Here is a 20,598-nt window from a genome sequence, read left to right as displayed (position 1 = left end):
CTGAAGACAATCCCTCCCATTGGGAATGATGCGGTATTCAAAAGGCACTTTAAGACATTCGGTTTTCTTTAAATAATAAACTGCAAGTCAAAAATGCAGTGGGCTGGGTTGGGGGGAGACCTTGCGTGGACTGAAAAGCCCAGCCACCCTGCTCCGAGCTCTGGCTTCGTCTGGAACCCGGCTTGAGCTCATGGTTGAGGAGACTTTTCCGTGAGACAGATAATAGAGAGGGGAAGGCCAGGTGGAAAGTGGGTGATATTATGGAATTTGGGTTGATTGCAGGTGTGACAGTGTGTTTTATCACTAAGGGATTTCTTGCTTGTTTGCCGAAACGAATGACATGACAAAACACTTTTTTAACCAATGAGGAGGCCTCCCTGGTGGTGCATGGGTTACAGGTTCAGCGCTATAAAGTTATCACCAGCCACTGCAGCATGAGTTCTACCCCTGGGCAGGGAGATGGCGCAGCAGACCTCTCCTGTCTCACCCCCTGCTCCTCTTAGAGTGAATTTCAGTAGATCCACCTGTTCTGCTCCCCACTGTCTCTGGTGAATCCTTTCACCTTCCACATCTCTGGCCTACACCCGATCTTATATGCATAAATATATAAATAAATCTTAAAAAAAAAAAAAGAACATGAAGGCCTCCCCTGGTGGCGCAGCGGTTGACTGCTGGGCTGCAAAGCTGCCCGCAGCCTCTGCAGCACCGGTTCGATCCCCGGCCACCGGCGAGGGTCCCACATGGAACGACAGACCTCTCCTGTGTAACCCGCTGCTCCCCTCAGCAGTGTATTTCGTCAGTCCGCCTCTTCTGTTCCCCGCTCTGTCTCTGGTGAATTCTCTCACCCTCCCGTGCTTCTGACTTTACCCAATGCTTGTATGAATAAATAAATCTTTTAAAAAAAAAAGAACATGAGATCTAGAATGTGGTTGGGGATCATGTGGGGTGCACTGGTATAGAGGGCAGGGATAGAAGTGAAACCGACTTGAGCTGGTGACAGTTGAGCTGAGGAATGGATCCAGGAAGTTCCAATACACTATACTCTCTAATTTTGCCAATTTTTCCAATTGTCCACTTAAAAAAAAAAAAAGCTAAAAGTGAAGAATAGATGTCACAAACCAAAACTCTTCCCCAAAAGCCAGCATCACATGAGGATTAAACAGTAGTCTCTGTGCTCAGGACACTTTATACAGAAGACCAGTCTTACAAAGATGTCTCAAAATAAAATAGAAAACTCACAAGCCTTGCCACTGACCAATATAATCACAACCGTTAGAAGAAATTCCAGCGCCACTCACCTTTTTCAAAGCACAAGCCTTGATTACTTTCTCGTATCGTTCCTTTTCGTATTTTTTCCCGAACAAAATATTGCTCCTCACAGTTCCTGAGAACACCCAGGGCTGCTGGGACACGTAGGCGATTCTCCCCTGCACAGTGACCAGCCCCTGGCTGGGGGGCAGCTCCCCAAGCACAGCACTCAGCAGAGAGGACTGGAACAGAGAAGAAACGCGCAGGTGGGCACGGCCAGAACACCCAGGTCAGGATGACATTGCAACGCAGCCTTTCCCGCCCAGCATGCCAGCCCGGCCACCCAGACACTGTCCGCACAGCACACACAACTTTATTCCAGTTGCAATAAACTGGAAATGACGCTATAGCTTGATGTTAATTGGAGGGTTCATGGTCAATCGGGAATATTAACAAACCAGGTTATCACAATCTCCTCTGCCCAAGAGCATCCCCCCCAAATGAAAGGCTCTACTCCACAGACACTAATCAAGAATACTCCGGGCCTCCCCGGTGGCGCAGCGGTTGAGCGCTGGGTTGCGAAGCTGCCCGCTGCCTCTGCAGCGCCGGTTCGATCCCCAGCTGCTCCCCGGCCACCGGAGGAGGGTCCCGCATGGCGCGCAGACCTCTCCTGCCGCCCGCTGCTCCCCTCAGCAGTGTACTTCGGTCCTTCTGCCTGCTCTGCTCCCCGCTCTGGCTCTGGTGAATTCTCTCACCCTCCCACGCTTCTGACTGTGCCCAGTGCTTGTATAAATAAATAAAATAAATCTTTTAAAAAAAAAAAAAAAGAATATTCCCAGGCGCAGTGTATCTATTTCCTGTATCTGACTTTGAACGCAACTGTCCTTGTGTCCCCGGAGTCATCACTCGTTCCGGAAAAGCTAGTTGCAAATATTCCCACTGCAGCAGGAGAAATGGTTCCTTAGATGAACGGAGAAGTGAGTCCAGAAAGTAAAAGTCCACTATGATGGAAAAAGGCCCCCTCTTGTCCTCCGTGCTGGGCTTATCGTCTGCCTCTTGCTATTTCCAATGCACAAGACTTAAGGACATTTGTGAACAGCTTTCACAACACACAGACAGGCTGTGTCCGCCCCTTGCACGATCAGGATGCACGTCACCATCTGTCTGCAGGACCTATTCTGGGCCTCGGGACATCTGGCTTCCCGCGCCCACATAGCACAGACTCAGGCCTGCGCATCTGCTAAGGATGCACGGATGTGACCTGGACAAGTCATACAAGGAGAGTCACAGCTCTCCAGAAGTCTTTAAAGCCTGCAGACTCCCTGCAAGGTCTGCACTAAGAGGAAGAAGTCCCAGTCCCTCTGTCCTTCTACCCTGGAGCGCTAGTGGTAAATCACAGGGTTCACTTGGGCCCAGCTCCACTTCCCAACTGGGCAATTTGAGCAAAATCTGCCGGACGCCAAAGAAACATGGTCACTTACCTTCCCTGCCCCCACGGGCCCGACCACGGCGAGCAGTTCTCCAGGTCTGACAGTGAAGGAGAGGCCGTGTAGGGTCGGGGTCTCTGATGCCTGCAAATGAAAGTGACAAAAGGTGCCCATTTCAATAAAGACACGCAAATTGTGTCAAAAGTTAGTCACCAACACGTGAATGTCACCCACCCTTATGATATTGTATCCTGAAGTCCATTTCACCTAATTTTATCTCTGGGGGGTTGGTTCTTTGACCCAATTTCTATATGAGTACAGCTGTAGACTCTCACAGCATTTAAACAATAGAGGTGGCAAGGCACCATCTTGGAATGAATATGCCTCAGCACACACAAACTTACAAAAATTACATCCTTAACAGAATATTCAGTGTAGGAGCTTTTAATCATCGACTAGTTTTCATCACCACCCTTGGTTTTTAATCTTCTATTCCATTAATTCCCACAAGGTGGCAACATTAGCACATGACACGCCAGGTCCTTTACTAATGAGTAATTTGAAGTCGCCAGTAATTGCTTCCTTTTCACTCAATAAAGAATGAAAATCGGTGATGTCCAGCAGGCAGGAAGGCACTTTATAAAGTCACTCTTGGCAAACAAACTCCTGTACGCAGTGGGCAAGGCTATATATAACAGAGTTCTAACTTAACAAGGGGAAATAATGTAAGTATCATGGGTCAAAGTGATAAAGACTTATTAACTTTATACGTAGTTATAAGCAATTGTTATCTGTCCCCACCGAACAGGGACAGCACAGTACTTCTGCAAAAATTATGAGAACACCTGAGACAACACACAAGTCAAGGGAAAAGGGAAGGAGAAAATATTCTGCTAATCAGAAACTGCATTCCAGAACAATCTATAAATCTAGGAAAAGAACATTTAATGGCATATGCACGTTTTCACATACACTGCTAAGAAAATTCTCAATAACTGCATGTCTTGTTAAAAAACTGCAAATGCACAAAAGGAAAAAAATCAAGTGGTAGAGGCTATTAGTACTACATCTAAGAGCTAGAAAATAACAGGGAGAAATTAAAGGTCTGGATGATCTTCCACATGAAAAATTACTCTGCTTTTGCAGAGATGGCCATCTACTAAAACAATGACCATTATTTCTAATCATTAAAAAAAAAAAAACTAGTTCCTGGAATTATAAAAGCCATCACAGCAAACTGGATTTTAATATATGGTGCAATAAGAAGTTCCTATTTCACCACTTGTAGTTATGATTATGAAATAATGGGCCCCATACAAACACCAGTTTCCAGTCACTGCGCTTCAATTTTTCCTGGGGATTGAGGGATTGGGGTGGTCCAGGGTTCCCTCCTGAAGGGCTTCAAGACCCGGCACTGCTCTAGCATGACCAGAAGGAGGGAATGTTCAACAGTTCAGGGACACAGGTGCAAGGAGGATCCCCTCTGAGCCAGACATGTGCTAGGTTCTGGGGGTGCAGCAGGGGACCCCAGAGATCAAAACCCCTCCTTGTAGAAATAAAGTGGCCCCCACTTGACAACTGAGCAGAGGAAAACCAGAGGAAACTTCTTGATAGAAGTTTGATAGAAGCCACCAGCTTCTGGAATGAGAACTTCTTGAGAGCGATCCTTGTTGTGTTTCGCGTCATCAATACAGAGCACAAGCTTTCAGCTGAGACTCGTTACCTGCAGCCAGGCAGGAGCTAAGAAGACGGGAACCCCCGCCCCAACCCACAGCAGAGACCCAAATCACGGGTTTCCCCTGACGTGTAATGAGAGGGTCAAAAACATCCACATGAAAAAACAGGCAAATTCCTCAAAGTCTGGCATCTGCAATGACCTGTAACAGGTGTCGTCACCAACCCCACACACAGCCCTCCCCGGCCAGCCCATAAATCCTGCAGCACAGGATCGGCTCCTGTGTGTTCCAAACCCGGGGAGCTGTGACGGCTCTGATGTGGGATAAACAGCAGCCGGGTGCTCAGATTGCCACTCCCCTTCAGCTCTACCCCCAGCAACCCCCACTCCTGATGGAGAACGGTCACAACACGCGAGAGGTTCACACTTTACGCCACGTGTAAAATGGCAAACTTCTCTACTAAAGCTACGTCGGCGGGGGTCGCTGCGCACTCATGATCTTGCAAGGGAGGATTTGTTACCTTATCCCAAAAAGCAGTAAAATCTTGCACATGCACTAGCGTTTTACCATCTGAAGGTGGCTGGGGGCGGTGTCCCGATACCTCGTCAAGTAACAGAAAGTTCTACGGAAAAAGGGAAAACAGACTGTTGAAATGCAGCACAAAACCACAGGCAAAAACCACTTCCCTAGAATCCGCAACGGAAAATGTTACTCTGTCCTTGTGCCATTTTTACCAGCTGTATTTAAAGTGTTGGTTTTGCCTATTTACACTGCTGGTGGGAGTACAAACTGGCCCGGCTGCTATGGAGAGCTATGTGCAGGTTCCTCAAAACTCTATGGGTCTACCACATGACCCAGGTATTCCATCCCTAGGAATCTACCCAAGGGACACGAAAACATTCATTTGAAAGGAAACCTGCACCCCTATGCTTATCGCAGCACCATTCACAATTACTAAGGTATGGAAATAACCTAAAAGACTCCCAAACGGATGAATGGATCAAGCAGATGTCGTGTACATACACAGTGGAATACTACTCAGAAATGAAAAAAGGATAAACTCATGTCATTTGCAGCAACAGGGATGGAGCTGGAAGGGATTCTTTAAATGAAATAAGTCCGTAGAGAAAAGATAAATATTGGATGGTTTCATTTATATGTGGAATATGGAGAAACTGAACTAAGGGTCAGGAAAAAAGACAGAACTTGCAAGCTGACCACTGCTGCTGTTCCTCTCCCAGTGCCAATGTTGGGAGCGGCGAGGGATGAAGGACAGATTCAAGCAGCGAGAAGCCTACAGGGGCTTACACCTAAAAGGTGCAGCCCCAGGCCATGGGCAGTCTCATATTTATTGAGAACCAGGTTCAGAGAAGATGGGTAAGTATGTGGAGGAATGTCCATGCATGGGGATTCGTTATCAGGGAGGCATCATCTCTGCACAAGCTACGAGTGACCAGGGCAGGGGCTATTGCTTGGGGGGCTCCATAGTTCCTGCTGATCAGATCATACCATCTCTAGTCCCTGCTCTTACCTAACTTACTGCTAATCTCTACAAGTAAGGTATTCTAGCCGATGCTGCTTATCTGGCTATGATGTCTGCCTGCTGATTTCAGCAGATCCTAGTTTCCCAATGTTCCTCATACCACGACTTTTGCGCTGGAGAGAAGCCCCCATGGCTTGACCAGTGGGAACTCTGGGCACCAAGACAACAGGCCCGAGAACAAGGAGGGCTGGGGATTCCACAGACCATAGATCTGAGGCACACGGCGGGGGGGTGGGGACAGGAGGGAAGAGCACAGGGGACTGTGGAGATGGGTCCTGGGTGCCGTGGTGGTTGGAGATCTATAGGGACCACACCTGAGGGAAGAAATCAAACACCATCCAAAAATTAACGATGGAAGAAAATAAATGAATCAAAAATAAAAATAAAATTATATTTAAATGGAAAATAATAAGGCACCAGTTTTGATGCCAACATACTGTACATCACATGGTGTGTCTCATGTTAGGATAGCCATCATTTTAATAGACAATTTTTTTTTTTTTTTGCAGTAGCATTCCTGTCCAGGAGGCAGTTCTTTTCGTCACATAAAACAAGTGTAATTAGGCACACAGACCTCTCCTGCCGCCCGCTGCTCCCCTCAGCAGTGTCCTTCGGGCCTTCTGCTTGCTCTGCTCCCCGCTCTGGCTCTGGTGAATTCTCTCACCCTCCCGCGCTTCTGACTGTACCCAGTGCTTGTATAAATAAATAAATAAATCTTTAAAAAAAAAATTGACCACATTTAAAAAAAAAACCAAGTGTAATTAACGGGTCCTCCCTGCAGGGAAATGATGGCCCCAAACTTGAAGATACTCAGAAGCTGGAGACTTTTACTGATTTACTTTTGTGAGACAACAATCAGTGCAGGGGTTTCTGGGGGCTGAATCCTACCGCGTGCACCATGTGACATGCTGGGGACACAAGGAGGGGGCCACTCCCAGGACCTCAGGATCAACATGGCCCAAGGGATGTGCTGGCAAACCAGATGGAAAACAGACTGTTGAAACTGCAGCACAAAACCAGAGGCAAAAACCATTTCCAGGAGACCGAGATCCAGGACCTGGCCTGCCCACTAATCAAGGCTGTGGGGCCACCCTGCTCCGCCCCCAACACCTGCCACAAGTGCATCCAATCAGCACCTTGTCATTAACTATCTGGTAAGTCCTCGATCTAACCTCTTTAGTCTTCCATTGAACACTGTCTCTCTCCTGGACAGCAGCAATGGCTGGTCCACCCGGCCTCTGTGGCATCCCCCTCGAGCTCCCTGAGTCCTTACAGGGACACTGAGTCACGCAGAGGCAGAGCCACGTCACTCACTGCAGAAGCGCTTTCCTGACCCCACCAGATCACTGACACTTCTCCAAAAGCAGAAAAGCCCTACTGTGCTGGTGGGCGTGCCCACTACTATTATTTTTTTTGAGCAGTGTCTCCACGAAACTGTTTGCCCAGCCCTCTGCTTCCTTCCTGATGGTGGAATTGGGTGAACTGATTTGTTTTCCTTCTTGGTAAGTACTGCCAGCGTAAGCTTTTTAAAAGCTTTACCTGTTTAAACGAGGTGGTGGATTTCAGTGTCATTGTTAATCATTGCTGCTGCTACCAGGTAGGGTTTTTTTTTAAAGATTTATTTACTTATTTATACAAGCACTGGGTACAGTCAAAAGCTCAGGAGGGTGAGAGAATTCACCAGAGCCAGAGCGGGAAACAGAACAGGCAGACTGACAAAGAAATACACTGCTGAGGGGAGCAGTGGGCACGGCAGGAGAGGTCTGTTGCGCCATGTGGGTACCTCAATCACTGAGCCACCAGGGGAGGCCCTCAGGTAGGTTTTTTTTTTTTTTAAGGTTTATTTATTTATGCATTTAAGTGCTGGGTTACAGGCCAGAGATGTGAGGGGTGAGAGGATTCACCAGAAACAGAGTGGGGAACAGAACAGGCAGACTGACTGAAATACGCTGCTGAGGGGAGCAGCAGGTGAGACAAGAGAGGTCTGCTGTGCCGTGTGGGTTGCTCCCTGGCTGGCTGGGGATCAAATTAGTGCTGCAGAGGCTGCAGATTGCTTCATAGTGCGGTGTTTAACCCCTTGAGCCACCAAGGAGGCCCTGCTTCCAGGTAGTTTTTAAAAGCCTGTGAGTTAAGACATTTTCACGACCCCACAACACAGACCCAGATGAGGGCAAAATGACTGTCAAAAGTATTTTGGCAAAAAGGTAGATGAATAGGACAGGATTCATAGTCTCCGTTAAGTGGCAACTTGGCGTGTCTCAGAAGCAGCTGCACATGTAAAGATGAAGCAGGTTTCCTGACAGACGGGTCTGGGTGCAGTTTTTACTTTCAAAAGTAATGAAGCGAAATACATCCTAAGCATGAAGGGGGTAAAAAAAAGGTCTTTGTTCACCAACCTTGATTCTTTGGATGCTGACGACGGACTCAGACACCTTCTCGATGGCCGAGGGGAAGAAGAGGGTGACGGTCAGGCGCACGGCGCCATAGAGCGTCACGGCCACGAACACGCGGCTGGCAGTGATCACGTTGCCCAGCAGCACGTAGGTGGTGAAGGTCACGAAAACGATGATTTTGCTGGCAACGAAAAATGACGCCAGGTTCATGCCTCTCAGGTAGGAACTTCTCAGAATCTTGGAAATTTCCTTCCTGGAGAAGAGAGCAGGACACAGGCATTGAAGGAAGCCTGGATGTCAGAGTCGTGGGTTCAAGTGGCCTTGGTGCGTGGCCCCTTTTGGGCGGTATCAGTTAACATTAACCCTCCCCCCCACACACACTCCATAGAAATATCTCCAGCGCTTGCCCCGGGCAGCTCCTGCCCAGGACCACATGCATTATGACCACGCCAGCCCGTCTGGCTCAGTGGATGCTGGACGTACCCTTATATTCCGGTCCACCTGGGTCTGAACACACCTTCCCTAAGAATTCATAAGTCCAGGCCCCATTTTGGGCACCTGGTGATGAGAGACACACATTCCGGGGACTCAGGAACTCATGGGAGAAGACAATAAGCAGCCTTAAAATTGTGCATTAATAAATACACAATGGAGTATTACTCAGCAATCAAAAAGATAAACTCATGCCATTTGCAGCAAAATGGATGGAGCTAGAAGGGATCATGCTCTGTGAAATAACCCAGAAACAAAAAGAAAAATACCAGATGGTCTCACTCATGGTAAGAATTTAGAAGACCTAAATAAGGGCCCAGGAAAAATACTAACTATAATAAAGAAAAACGCAAAATCAACAAGCAACTGTGAACCAGAGACACACTAGTGGGGGGTGGGGGGGGGAGAGGAGGGATTAGGGTCAGGATGAGGGGGGTAGGAATTATATGGGGAATATAACCAAAATGAAAGTGCATACATTGTGCAAAAATGAAAAAGGATGTAAGAATTATATAAAATAATTCATTTAAAAAACCAAAAAAATACATTAAAAAGGCAAATTAAGAAAAAAATTCTCATTTTCTTATCAGATTGGCAGAGATTTTTTTAGAAAGACACCAAAATACTCAGTTTTTGTGAGACTGCAGGAAAATGCACACTGCATGTGTTTGCACAGCTCTTCGGGACAGTAATAAGGTTCATGCTTCAGAAGTTCTCAAAAGGCATCTACCCTTTGACACAAGTGAATCCACTTTTAAAAATGTGTTCTAAGAAAATAATCACGCATTGTTACAAAGATTTTGCTATGCCATTTATCATAACACTTATAGTAGTGAAATCTGAATAAGTGAATATTTGTGATTACATAGTTAAGTAATTTATGGCATATTAATAAAATGGAATAATATCCAGACACAAAGAACTTGACAAATTATTTTTGACATAGTAAGATACATATATTTTAATTAAAAAACATTGTACTATAGCAACTTTTTTTTTCAAATAAGTATACTCAGCATGGCTATTATACATGCTATTTGCATACATACTACTTATTTAAAGAATAAAAAGTTATATATTTTGGTTATTCAATAGTGAAATTAAAAAAAAAAAATTGTGTGTTAGACAGGCAGTGAGCACCAGCACACCCCACCCCAGGAGCCCCAGGACACACTGGGGGCAGTGCAGACAGCAAGTGGGACCTGGAGGACGAGTCGGGGTTCATCAGGCTGCAGAGGAGCAGGAAAAGAGCAGAGGGGAGTCTGGGGAAGCTCATCCGGAGAAGAATGAAGAGGAAGATGCAGGGAGACCTAGGGAGCAGCCCACTCACAAAGGTGTCTAAGGGGCGAGAGGTGGGCGAGGTGCAGCCAGGGAGTTAGTGCTGGGTTGAAAAACTAACCAAACAAGCAAACCAAAGGCTGAAAAGGATTCCAGAGGCAGAAAGCAAAAGGGAAGGGAAGGAAGGGAGTCCCCATGATTCTGCTGGGCACGAGCGACACCCATTAGTCTCCTTGGCCTGATACAGTTTCCCCCAGTCGCCACGGCGTTCCCACGGCCACATCAATGTAAATCACAGTCTGTTGGGAGAGACCCTGTGCAGTGAGCAGAAGGGCCTTGACCTGAGTCACTAAGGCATGTGAAAACACATGCATCTCGGAGGAAAACCTCTGAGTGACAGGACGTGGTGTTGAGTGCCCGGAAAATGACCTGCGTGGAGTCAGGCCTCTACATCTCCACAGTCTGAGAATAACAAAAATAATGAGCGAACTTCCCAAGCTCTAGCTAGGGGGCGATAAGATTATGTGCGTGAGAACTAACCACCTGGTACCCTACTGTCTGAAGTAAATAGATAATAGTAAGAAAGTAGACAAATCATTCATTTGTGTTATCATTGTATGGTATGCTTTGATGTTACACCTGCTGCAATTGAAATAGTATATAATGAGCACTAAGACAATAAAGATTTACTGCATGCTGGACATGACAGTCCCCCGTGTCTGATTTCCCTCACCGTCGCGTCCCATGTCTCGGACTCACTAGAAGTCCACAACAGTCTGACTTTAGGCGTGCTATTCTCTGGTGTTGGCAACTCAGAATTATTTACAGTCATGTGGAGCTTCACTTTCACTAGTGTCACTAAGGAGCACATACACACTTTGCTTTAAGACTCCAGTCAGTAGGAGCACAGGATTTGATGATGAACCCAAGCTCCGGGGCGTGGGGGAAAGGAGGGGAGGGCCTCAAGTTCACCCTAAATGTGAAAAGGTAGGAGAGCTTCTAAAAACATCCCATAAAATTGGGAGTTCGAACTAAAAGAGCTACACACGCGAAGGAAACTATTGTCAAAACAAAAAGGCGCCCTACTGAACGGGGAAAATACTTGCACGTTATACATCCAACAAAGGGCTGAAATCCAAGGTAAGAGCTACAAAGAAGTCATATAACTCAACAGAAAGAAAACAATGAACCCAACCCCTAAACGGATGGGAGAGCTAAACAGACAATTCTCCAAAGAAGACATGCAGGTAGCCAACAAGCACTTGAAAAATATGCACAACCATCACCTGTCATCAGGGAGAAGCGAATCAAAACCACAAAGAGGAACCACTCCTGCCTGTGAGGATGGTCCCTCACAGACAAAAAACAGAAACAAGTGTTGGCAAGGATGTAGAACAAAAGGAAGCCAACTACACTGTGGACGAGAATGTAGACTGGTCCAGTTCCTATGAAAACAGTATAGAGGTTTCTCAACACATTAAAAATATTCCACTCCTAGGTATCTACCTGAAGCGTGCAAATACACTCATGCAAAAAGGTGTTTGCACATCTATGTTCACTGCAGCACTGTACACAATAGCCAAGTTATGCAAACAACCAAAGTGCCCAAGGACAGAGGAGGAAGACGCGGTACATTGCCACGGTGGAATACTACTCAGCTGTGAAAAAGAGGTAAGCGTTTGCCTTTTGTGACAACATGGGTGGAACTGCAGGGGATTATACTAAGCAAAGTAAGTCAGAAGGAGAAGAAAAACATGGGTGGTCTCACTTATATGTGGATTATCAAAAAAGAAAACAAGAGTTCAGAAAAAGCCAAACCAGTAACGGTCCTAGAAATCTGACTATAGGACCGAGACTACCAGAGCGGGAGGAGGAGGGACAGCAAAATAGGGAGCGGGCCCAGTGGACTATGGTGGATCACGAAGGGTGACCTGAGAAAAAGGGAGACAAAAAGTCACGCAAATCTGAGATTTAGGAAACACTCACCTTCTATAGTTGGTGATGAGGTCGTCAAACGACTTCTCCCAGCCATACATCTTTATAATCCTTATGCCCGTAATCACTTCATTCATGGTCCTGATCCTGATATCTGTGAATGCTGCGGTCTTACTCCTGGGGGCGGGGAGACAGGCGAGAGGTGAGTCAGGGCAACATAACCCGACTTTATCAGCAGCAGGCACAGCCCACAGGGGTGGCCAGCCAGCCCCTGCCTGGCCTCCCTCTGACCGCACCGGTAGGTCCCACACCTGATCATCCTGGGAGTGACCCCGGAAACCCTCTGGGACCAGCGTCAGGTCCAACCTCTTCTTCACCACTGGGCCCTCTGTAGTGGCCACTTCTGTCACAAATGCCGATAGGGAGTTGGGACGTTATTTCAGCTCACCTTTGGGGAGCTTCTGACTTCAGGAAACATTAAATTAGAAAAACGCTGATTGAGACTCACAACCTGTTGTGGGCCAAGGTACTTGCCAAATCTGCTAAGGGACAGGCTTGTGTTTAACCGAAACCACACACACAACTTTTTGCTTAGATTTCTCAAGCAGAACTTTGCTTTTCACATATAATATTTGTATTCTTCCTCCTTTTATTCCTGGACTGAATTTTCCAAGAGTTATTATTTTTCTTCCTCTAATACTTTGAGGCCCTCAGGTACAGGAAGGAGAATCAATGTTTATTTTAGACCCGCAGTGACCAGGAGCGAAGCCTGGAGGTCTAAGAGCTCAGGCTCATCACTGGCAAAAAGACGAGGGAAAACACTTGTATTGTTCCCTATAAATGATTGCAAATTCATATCAAGATGTGTGATTAAAACAAAACGGATGGGCCTCCCCTGGTGGCGCAGCGGTTGAGCGCTGGGCTGCGAAGCTGCCCGCCGCCTCTGCAGCAAGGGTTCGATCCCTGGCCACTGACTAGGGTCCCACGTGGCGCGACAGACCTCTCCTACCGCCCGCTGCTCCCCTCAGCAGTGTACTTCGGTCCTTCTGCCTGCTCTGCTCCCCGTTCTGGCTCTGGTGAATTCTCTCACCCTCCTGCGCTTCTGATTCTACCCAGTACTTGTATAAATAAATAAATAAATAAATGTTTTTTTTTTTTAAAATTTAAATAAATAAAAGCAAAAACGATGGCTATATAAAATGTAATCCATGAGAGAAAACTCAATGAATGAAAGCCAAAAAGCAGTCAACCCAGGAAAAATAAAAATCAAAACCATGACATACATACTTGAAAATGGCTCTCACACAAGGGTAACAAAAATATATACAACCAGGGGCCTCCCTGCTGGCCTAGGGGTTAAGTCTCAGCACTATCACCACTAAGGCCTAAGCTCGATCCCCAGCCAGCAAGCTGACCCACATATGGCGGAGCAGACCTGTCTGTCCTGTCTCGCCGCTGCTCCCCTCAGCAGTGTATTTCAGTAGATCCACCTGCTCTGCTCCCTATTTTGTGTTTGGTGAATCCTCTCACTCCCCACACCTCTGGCCTATACCCCAGTTCTTCTATGCAAAAATAAGTAAGTAAATACACACACACACACACACACACATGCATGCAATCAGAATTGGGCCTGACAGGTGTTTAACATGTTACCGCTAAATACACATTGGAATGACTTCAATGTGCCCCTTCTACTTAGTAGGCAAGGGAGCCTGAGGAGCTGCAGCAGGGATGCCTTTTCTTCCTTCCCACTTCAAGATGGGCCTTCAGCTTAAAGCTGGAGCCTCTACTGGCTGAGCCTGAAGAGTTGAGAACACCCGCAAAGAAGCGATTCTGGAAAGCGCTTGTTCCATTTCTGAACAAAGAAAGGCCTCAGACGGACAGCGGACGTACCGTGCACACAACCCACTTGTTAAACCAGGGCTTCTCTTACCGGAGTGAGGAGAACAACTTCCCGATGCAGCTTTGCAGAGGCAGGAGGATGAGGAGCACCGCCATGCCGGCCAGGCAGGAAATGCCTATTTCCATCCAGAGCAGGGCAGTGACAGCGATGGCTTGCAGGGGGCCTGCCCACAGAAAGTGCAAGAATATCGTTACCTGGAAAGAAAAAGACAGGCCTTTTTAGGGCTAAGGGAAACCAGCACCAGGAAGAACAATGCATAGAATCCACCTGCCTGGAAGAACAGACAGGAGTGTCAGCAGAACAGATCACAGTATTAAACCTGCAGAAACAGAAACCCAAGTATCTACCATTTAGGGGCAACTAAAAGGAGAGCTTCGGGGATGCTGGGGACCGCCCTGAGCAACAGAGCTGGGAGGAGGAGCTCAGGGTTGCCTCAAAATCTCTCTGATACAAAAGTCAGCCTCATGTTCCAGGGGGCTCCCTGCACCCCAGGAAAGCCCTTATCATGGCCCTGTTACACTCTTCTGTACTTAATTACTGGGTCTTCATCTCCCTGACAGGGTGTGACTTCTCAGGGCAGAAACCCAATCCTCTACATCCCTGACACTAAGCAAGAGCCTAGTTCATTTTTGTTGAATGAATAACTGAAAGAGAAGCAGTGCAATGGAACACAGGTGTCAAGACAGACTAGTAAGATCCACAACACCCTGGAAACATGATACATTCATAAGGTATGTGCAAAAACTGAGTGTGGTGGGATAGAGGAGAGTGAGGTTTCTCTGGTGAGGGACCACCCAATGGGCCCACATCGCAGACATGGCACAGGGGCCAGCACAATCCTCACCAGCAGGAGTTCATCCTCTAGAGGAGAAGAATCAGCCAGCAACGCCAACACCATAAGCTAAAAAGAGAGACCCAGGGGGACACTGGAACCCCTCCAGCAAGCGTCTTCCATCTGCCCATTACTCACTGACGTCAGGTTGCAGGTAACATGAGAAAAACACAGCTCAGTCTGCAGGACAACGCATGTGACCACATCTGGCACGCACAGCACCTGTGTTGTAGGCCCTCGAAGGAATGCCGGCCGCTGCCAGACACCTCACCTGATCGAACTTGTTCACGTCCCCTGATAGCAGGTTGACGATCTGGCCCGTGGTGGTCTTCCCCATGGCTGAGTTGCTCAGGCGAAGGGCCTGAAATGAGAAGCACAAAGATCTGGGCTCCGCACCCATGCGAGTCACGCAGGGTGCACAGCTAACGCCTTCCGCTGGTCTCGTGGGATGACTCCGACAGCAGGGCTCCACAGAGACCCCCATTCAGCCTCCAAATCCTCGGCTTGGGGGTGGGCTGCTTCCACAGGATCCCCAAAGCGAGGGCATGAGGCAAGAGCCAAACCCCTCACCCATTTGATGGTAGGCTGCAGGCAATGTGAACGACTTGGCACGTGCAATGTCTGAAAGGACAGATGTTTTTATATTGAGGAGCTCACTAAGGTCATTTTTAGCCACATGAGATGAGGGTGGAGAGGCTGCTCAATGGAAAATGTGGGACACCCGACCATGAATCTGCAGTCAGTCGTTGCTTCTGTGGCATGTCGTGCAAATAATTTACACAGGCAATAGAAGTAAACACTGAGATGATTCGGATTTTGGAGTTAGTAGACAAGAACTAAAAAACAACTACTATAAATATGCTCCAGTTAGAGGAACAAATTTAAAATATGACTAAAAGAAAGATCTGGCAACATGGCAATATGTGGGTAAATGTGAAAGATTATATTTTCCTTTTAATTTCTTTGAAAGACAATTTGATTGCTCAAAGCAAAAACATCTCTAACACTGCATTACAAACACAGATGTGAAATATGTAACAATATGTTGGGAATAATACAGGGAGGGTGGGTAACACAACTTTAGTATTGCTCCGTGGTACTTTGTCAGTAGTCCAATACAAATTCTAAAAAGAGGGCCTCCCCGGTGGTGCAGCGGTTGAGCACTGGGTTGCGAAGATGCCCGCAGCCTCTGCAGCACCGGTTCCATCCCCGGCTGCTCCCCGGCCACCGGAGGAGGGTCCCACATGGCGCGCAGACCTCTCCTGCCGCCCGCTGCTCCCCTCAGCAGTGTACTTCGGTCCTTCTGCCTGCTCTGCTTCCCGCTCTGGTGAATTCTCTCACCCTCCCGCGCTTCTGACTGTACCCAGTGCTTGTATGTATAAATAAATAAATGAATGAATGAATGAATGAATGAATGAATCTTTTTTTAAAAAATTCTAAAAAGACTGTAATAACCTAACATGTCTATTTCAACCCCTGAAACAACATTGAAAATACAAAAAGCAATACTGCTAAAAAGTCAATAAAGAGGGCCTCCCCGGTGGCGCAGCGGTTGAGCGCTGGGTTGCGAAGCTGCCCGCGGCCTCTGCAGCGCCGGTTCGATCCCCGGCTGCTCCCCGGCCACCGGAGGAGGGTCCCACATGGCGCGCACACCTCTCCTGCCGCCCGCTGCTCCCCTCAGCAGTGTCCTTCGGTCCTTCTGCCTGCTCTGCTCCCCGCTCTGGCTCTGGTGAATTCTCTCACCCTCCCGCGCTTCTGACTGTACCCAGTGCTTGTATAAACAAACAAACAAATAAATAAAACATGCCTCTATTTGGAAAAAAAAAAAAAATGTGTAACTACCATGCCATTACCAAAGCCAATAAAATCAACATCTATTCTTTAAAAAAAAAAAAAAAAAAGTCAATAAAGAACCCAAAGTAGAATAATAAAAAAGGTTTCATTAACTAAAGAGTAGCCAGGAATAGAGAAAAGAAGAACAAAAAATATTTATTTATGGAAAATAAATACCAAGGTGAAAGCTTACATCAATATCTATATGAAATGTAAACGGGCTAAAACTTCACTCAAAGGTCAGAGATTGTTGGACCGATTAACAAAAGAAACACACAGGGGCCTCCCCGGTGGCGCAGCTGTTGAGTGCCGTGCTGCAAAGCTGTCTGCAGCCTGTGCAGCGCCGGTTCAATTCCCTGCCAGCCAGGGAGCTACCCACATGGTAAGGCTGACCTCTCCTGTCTCGCCCGCTGCTCCCCTCAGCAGTATCTTTGGTCCGTCTGCCTGTTCTGTTCCCCGCTCTGTCTCTGGTGAATTCTCTCACCCTCCTGTGCCTCTGACCTGTACCCCAGTTCTTGAATAAATATTTAAAAAAAAAAAGAATATTGACAGGTTAATATAGCCTGGTGTGGCTATATTAACATCAGCACAGTAGGCTTTGAGATAAGGAATAATCCAGAGATTAAAAAGGACCTTTTATGATAAGATCAATTCACCACTCCTAAATGTGTATGTGTGATTTATAGAACTCCAACTTCTGAGACAAAAGCAGAGGGAACTAAAGGGAAATTATAGGGAACTTCACAATCATAGGTTTCAAAATCCCTTTCTCAGGAATGGACACAAGTAGACACAACCCCCTCCCCAACAACAACGAAAATCCTTAAGGACACAGGAGACGTAAAGGACACTAGCTGCCAGCTTCACCCAGATGACTTCACAGAAAACTACACCCAGCAAGGGCAAGGCAGCTTCTTTAAGGGCACAGTAGCTAGTAGTTCATCACCATACCCCATATGCAGGGGCCATAAAATAGATCCCAATAAATTTCTAAATATGAAAATACTACCCAGAATGTTCTCTGATTATGAGAGAACTAAATTAGAAATAAGTAAAAGAAGGTATCTCATACTAGTAAACTAACAATGCCTTTCTCAATAGCTGTGTGTCAAGGGTGACCAGAGATCCCAAGGGAAATCAGAAATATTTCTCAAGAAATGATAGCAAAAATATGCGCTATCATCATTTGTGGGTTACAGAGGAAATGGGGGACTTTAAATGTTTCACATTGCAAGGGAAAAGTATAAAAACCAATGATCGAGATGCTACGTAAGACCACAAAAAAAATCCCACAAAACCAAAATTCACTTTTACATTCTGTTCACACCTCTGGGAGAGCATCTGGTGTGACCTGTCAGAAACCACCAGGTCCTGAGAGCTTAGACCATGACGTCATGACACAAGAATGACGTCATGACACTCCATTTAGAGTGACAGACAACCAACAGGAAGCCACCTTGTAAAGGAGGAATTATTCCTATCCTGCAGATGAGACAAGCTGAAAGGATTCCCGCCTGACAGGGAACAGACACTCATCATTTATCTTTAAATGCAATAAAAGGGACCACAGTTGCTCATTAAATGAGAAAATATAAGTTTGGATCTAATCAAGGATGCGCATGTCATAGCTGACAGCTCTCGCCCAGAGCAGAGAGGAACTACTCGCAAATCAACGCCCAGGGATCTGTTCTTTTGGGTTCCCCTTTGCCTTAGGTTGGGAGGTGCAAACTCTAGCTCACCAGCTTCCTGTTCAGATCCCTGGTCTGCACCCCGCCTCACACCCAAAGTCAGTGGTCCTCAGGGTGCAGTGGACACCTGCTCCCCGGGGTGCCGACGTGGCCAGGCTTTTTGAACTCTGAGCACTTTATAATCCCATCATACCCCTGCATTCAGGATAATCCTTCATCACATCCTCATCAGACCACATCCCCATTACTGACTTCTGTTTCTAAACAAGGAGGTGACTTCATCATAATATAGGTCAGAGCAAACAGGCTAAGAAGAACATACAAGACTTTCAGAACGGAAAAGAGTGTGTCCCCGTGTCTGTGTTTCTAGCTTATCTGCCGGCTCCTGGCCCTTCCCCAGAGTTGAGTTTGCAGATAAGGCGGTTTCCAGGTGAACTGGGTAATTCTGCAGCTGGCAACTGTGATGAGTGTGTTCAGATCACTTGAAGCAGAAAATTACCTGTATTTTTCCAATATTCTTGCCCAGAGTTGCTGAGTAATGCTGCCCTACCCACATTCATCATTGAGTAATCTAAAGCCATTAATCTGATTTCTGAGGGGAGGGCCCAGGAATTTATAACCTAACAGCCTCCAATCCTATGAACCCACATGGGAGGCACCTCCACATGAGTCAGCTCCCTCTGTGGGTCTGTAAAAGGGATTCCAGGAAATACAAAACCAAGTCCAGACAAAACCTTCCACCTGCGGTCTCTATAATCTGAGCGCTACACTGCTTTTATTTTTGGAGGAGGACCTGAATTTCCACGCCTGGCCCACAATCCAGCCAGGCTGCACAGGAAGCTCTCTCCCAGCCTTGGACATCTGACATTTAGTCATTCAGATTCCTCCTAACTCTGCTGTGCACCATAGACCACTGTGACCTGTTGGAGTGCAGAGACCGGCAAGACCAGAGTGGACAAGTGACCCCCAGAGCATGAGGCCCACCATATGGACCCCAGTCGAGGCTGGAGCCTATGCGCTTTCTCTGGGTCCCTGGACCAGCCTCTCCATCACCCAGGGAAGCTCGAGACCTGTGGGGTGAAGGCGGCAAGAGCTCTGTCAGGCCCCTCCTGGCGGCACCGCAGTGCCCGGCAGTTTGCTGGTGAGAATGCAACAGGAAAACGCTACTCTGAGGTGTTCCCCGGAGCCTCGACAACATTTCAGAAAACCTAATTATTAACTAAAACACATGTTTTGTGAGCAATGGGGGGAGTCGCTACTGTTACAGGAAAATGACTCATTAATCACATCTACTAACACCTATGCAAAGCCTAGGAAGACACTTTGATGGTAGCTAAGTTCTAAGTGAAGCTGCATCCCCAGGTAATGAGTGGAAGCCCCCATATCCCAGCCCTTCTATCACCAAGTTCTTGCTTCAAGCAGAAACCCTGTCTGACTGGTTTACCCCACAAGAGAAATGGGAACAGAAAAATGGGTGATGCCAGCTGGTAGGGAGCCAGGTAACAGAGATTCTGTGACAGCGAGAGTAAGGGGGGGGGGGGAGAAAGACAGAGAGAGAGAGAGAGAGAGAGAGAGAGAGAGAGAGAGACACAGGGCAAAGGTGCGTTTTCGGGTCAGACAAGGAAAAAGACTGGTACTAAAAATGCAAATGAACTGTGCCCCCAACGAAGGGGAGACTAAAACTATGGAAATCTTCTCTGCCACGTTTTCCAAAAGAATTATAAAAACAACAAAAATGTGTTTATCTTCTCAAAAAGGGCATGAATTGCTTCAAGAATGTATATGCGAGGGCAGATGCTAAGTCTTTTATAGCGACTATATTTAAGATCATATTGTCTATAAAGAAGATCCTAGTTATTTTGCTTTTCATGTGCCTTTTTTTCATACCAAAAGAGTATAAGAGGAAGCAATATGCTAGCTACATACAAAGTCACCTCTTGGACATGATCTTTTTTTTTTTAAAGATTTATTCACTTATTTATACAAGAACCAGGATACAGGCCAGATGCGTGGGAGGGTGAGAGAATTCATCAGAGCCAGAGCAGGGAGCAGAACAGGCAGACTGACGAAATACACTGCTGAGGGGAGCAGCGGGAGAGACAGGAGAGGTCTGCTGCGCCATGTGGGACCCTCGCCAGCCAGCCGGGATCGAACCAGCGCTGCAGAGGCTGCAGACAGCTTCACAATGCGGCGCTCAACTGCCTGAGCCACCAGGGGAGGCCCTGGACATAATCTTACTGACAAGTCATCAAAATGAACTATTTCACAAGTGGCCATTTTCCTTTATCCTAATGATTTACGCTGATCAAAGCACTGGACCTGAGGAGGTGGATCTAGAACACACTTGAAT

The 20,598-nt window shown here is 47.0% G+C and overlaps 1 protein-coding gene across 3 annotated transcripts in view; it reads right to left on the bottom strand.

Moving 5' to 3' along the window:
• ABCC4 (ATP binding cassette subfamily C member 4) overlaps positions 1–20,598 on the bottom strand; it is a 221,418-nt gene that overhangs the window by 121,454 nt on the left and 79,366 nt on the right. For all 3 annotated transcript variants that reach the window (XM_054701230.1, XM_054701229.1, XM_037528792.2), the window contains exons 5-11: positions 14,999–15,088; positions 13,926–14,089; positions 12,044–12,169; positions 8,291–8,540; positions 4,872–4,973; positions 2,730–2,819; positions 1,299–1,490 (exon numbers count right to left, since the gene is read on the bottom strand). In XM_054701230.1, the coding sequence (XP_054557205.1) occupies positions 1,299–1,490; positions 2,730–2,819; positions 4,872–4,973; positions 8,291–8,540; positions 12,044–12,169; positions 13,926–14,089; positions 14,999–15,088 (1,014 nt within the window). The remainder of the gene's footprint in view (positions 1–1,298; positions 1,491–2,729; positions 2,820–4,871; positions 4,974–8,290; positions 8,541–12,043; positions 12,170–13,925; positions 14,090–14,998; positions 15,089–20,598) is intronic.

The sequence above is a fragment of the Talpa occidentalis genome, unplaced genomic scaffold (genome assembly GCF_014898055.3).
Source record: "Talpa occidentalis isolate TD23 unplaced genomic scaffold, MPIMG_talOcc4v2.1 talOcc4.5, whole genome shotgun sequence".
Lineage (NCBI taxonomy): Eukaryota > Metazoa > Chordata > Mammalia > Eulipotyphla > Talpidae > Talpa > Talpa occidentalis.
The sequence above is the reverse complement of the archived record's forward strand: the minus strand, read 5'-3'. Positions and strand labels throughout refer to the sequence as shown.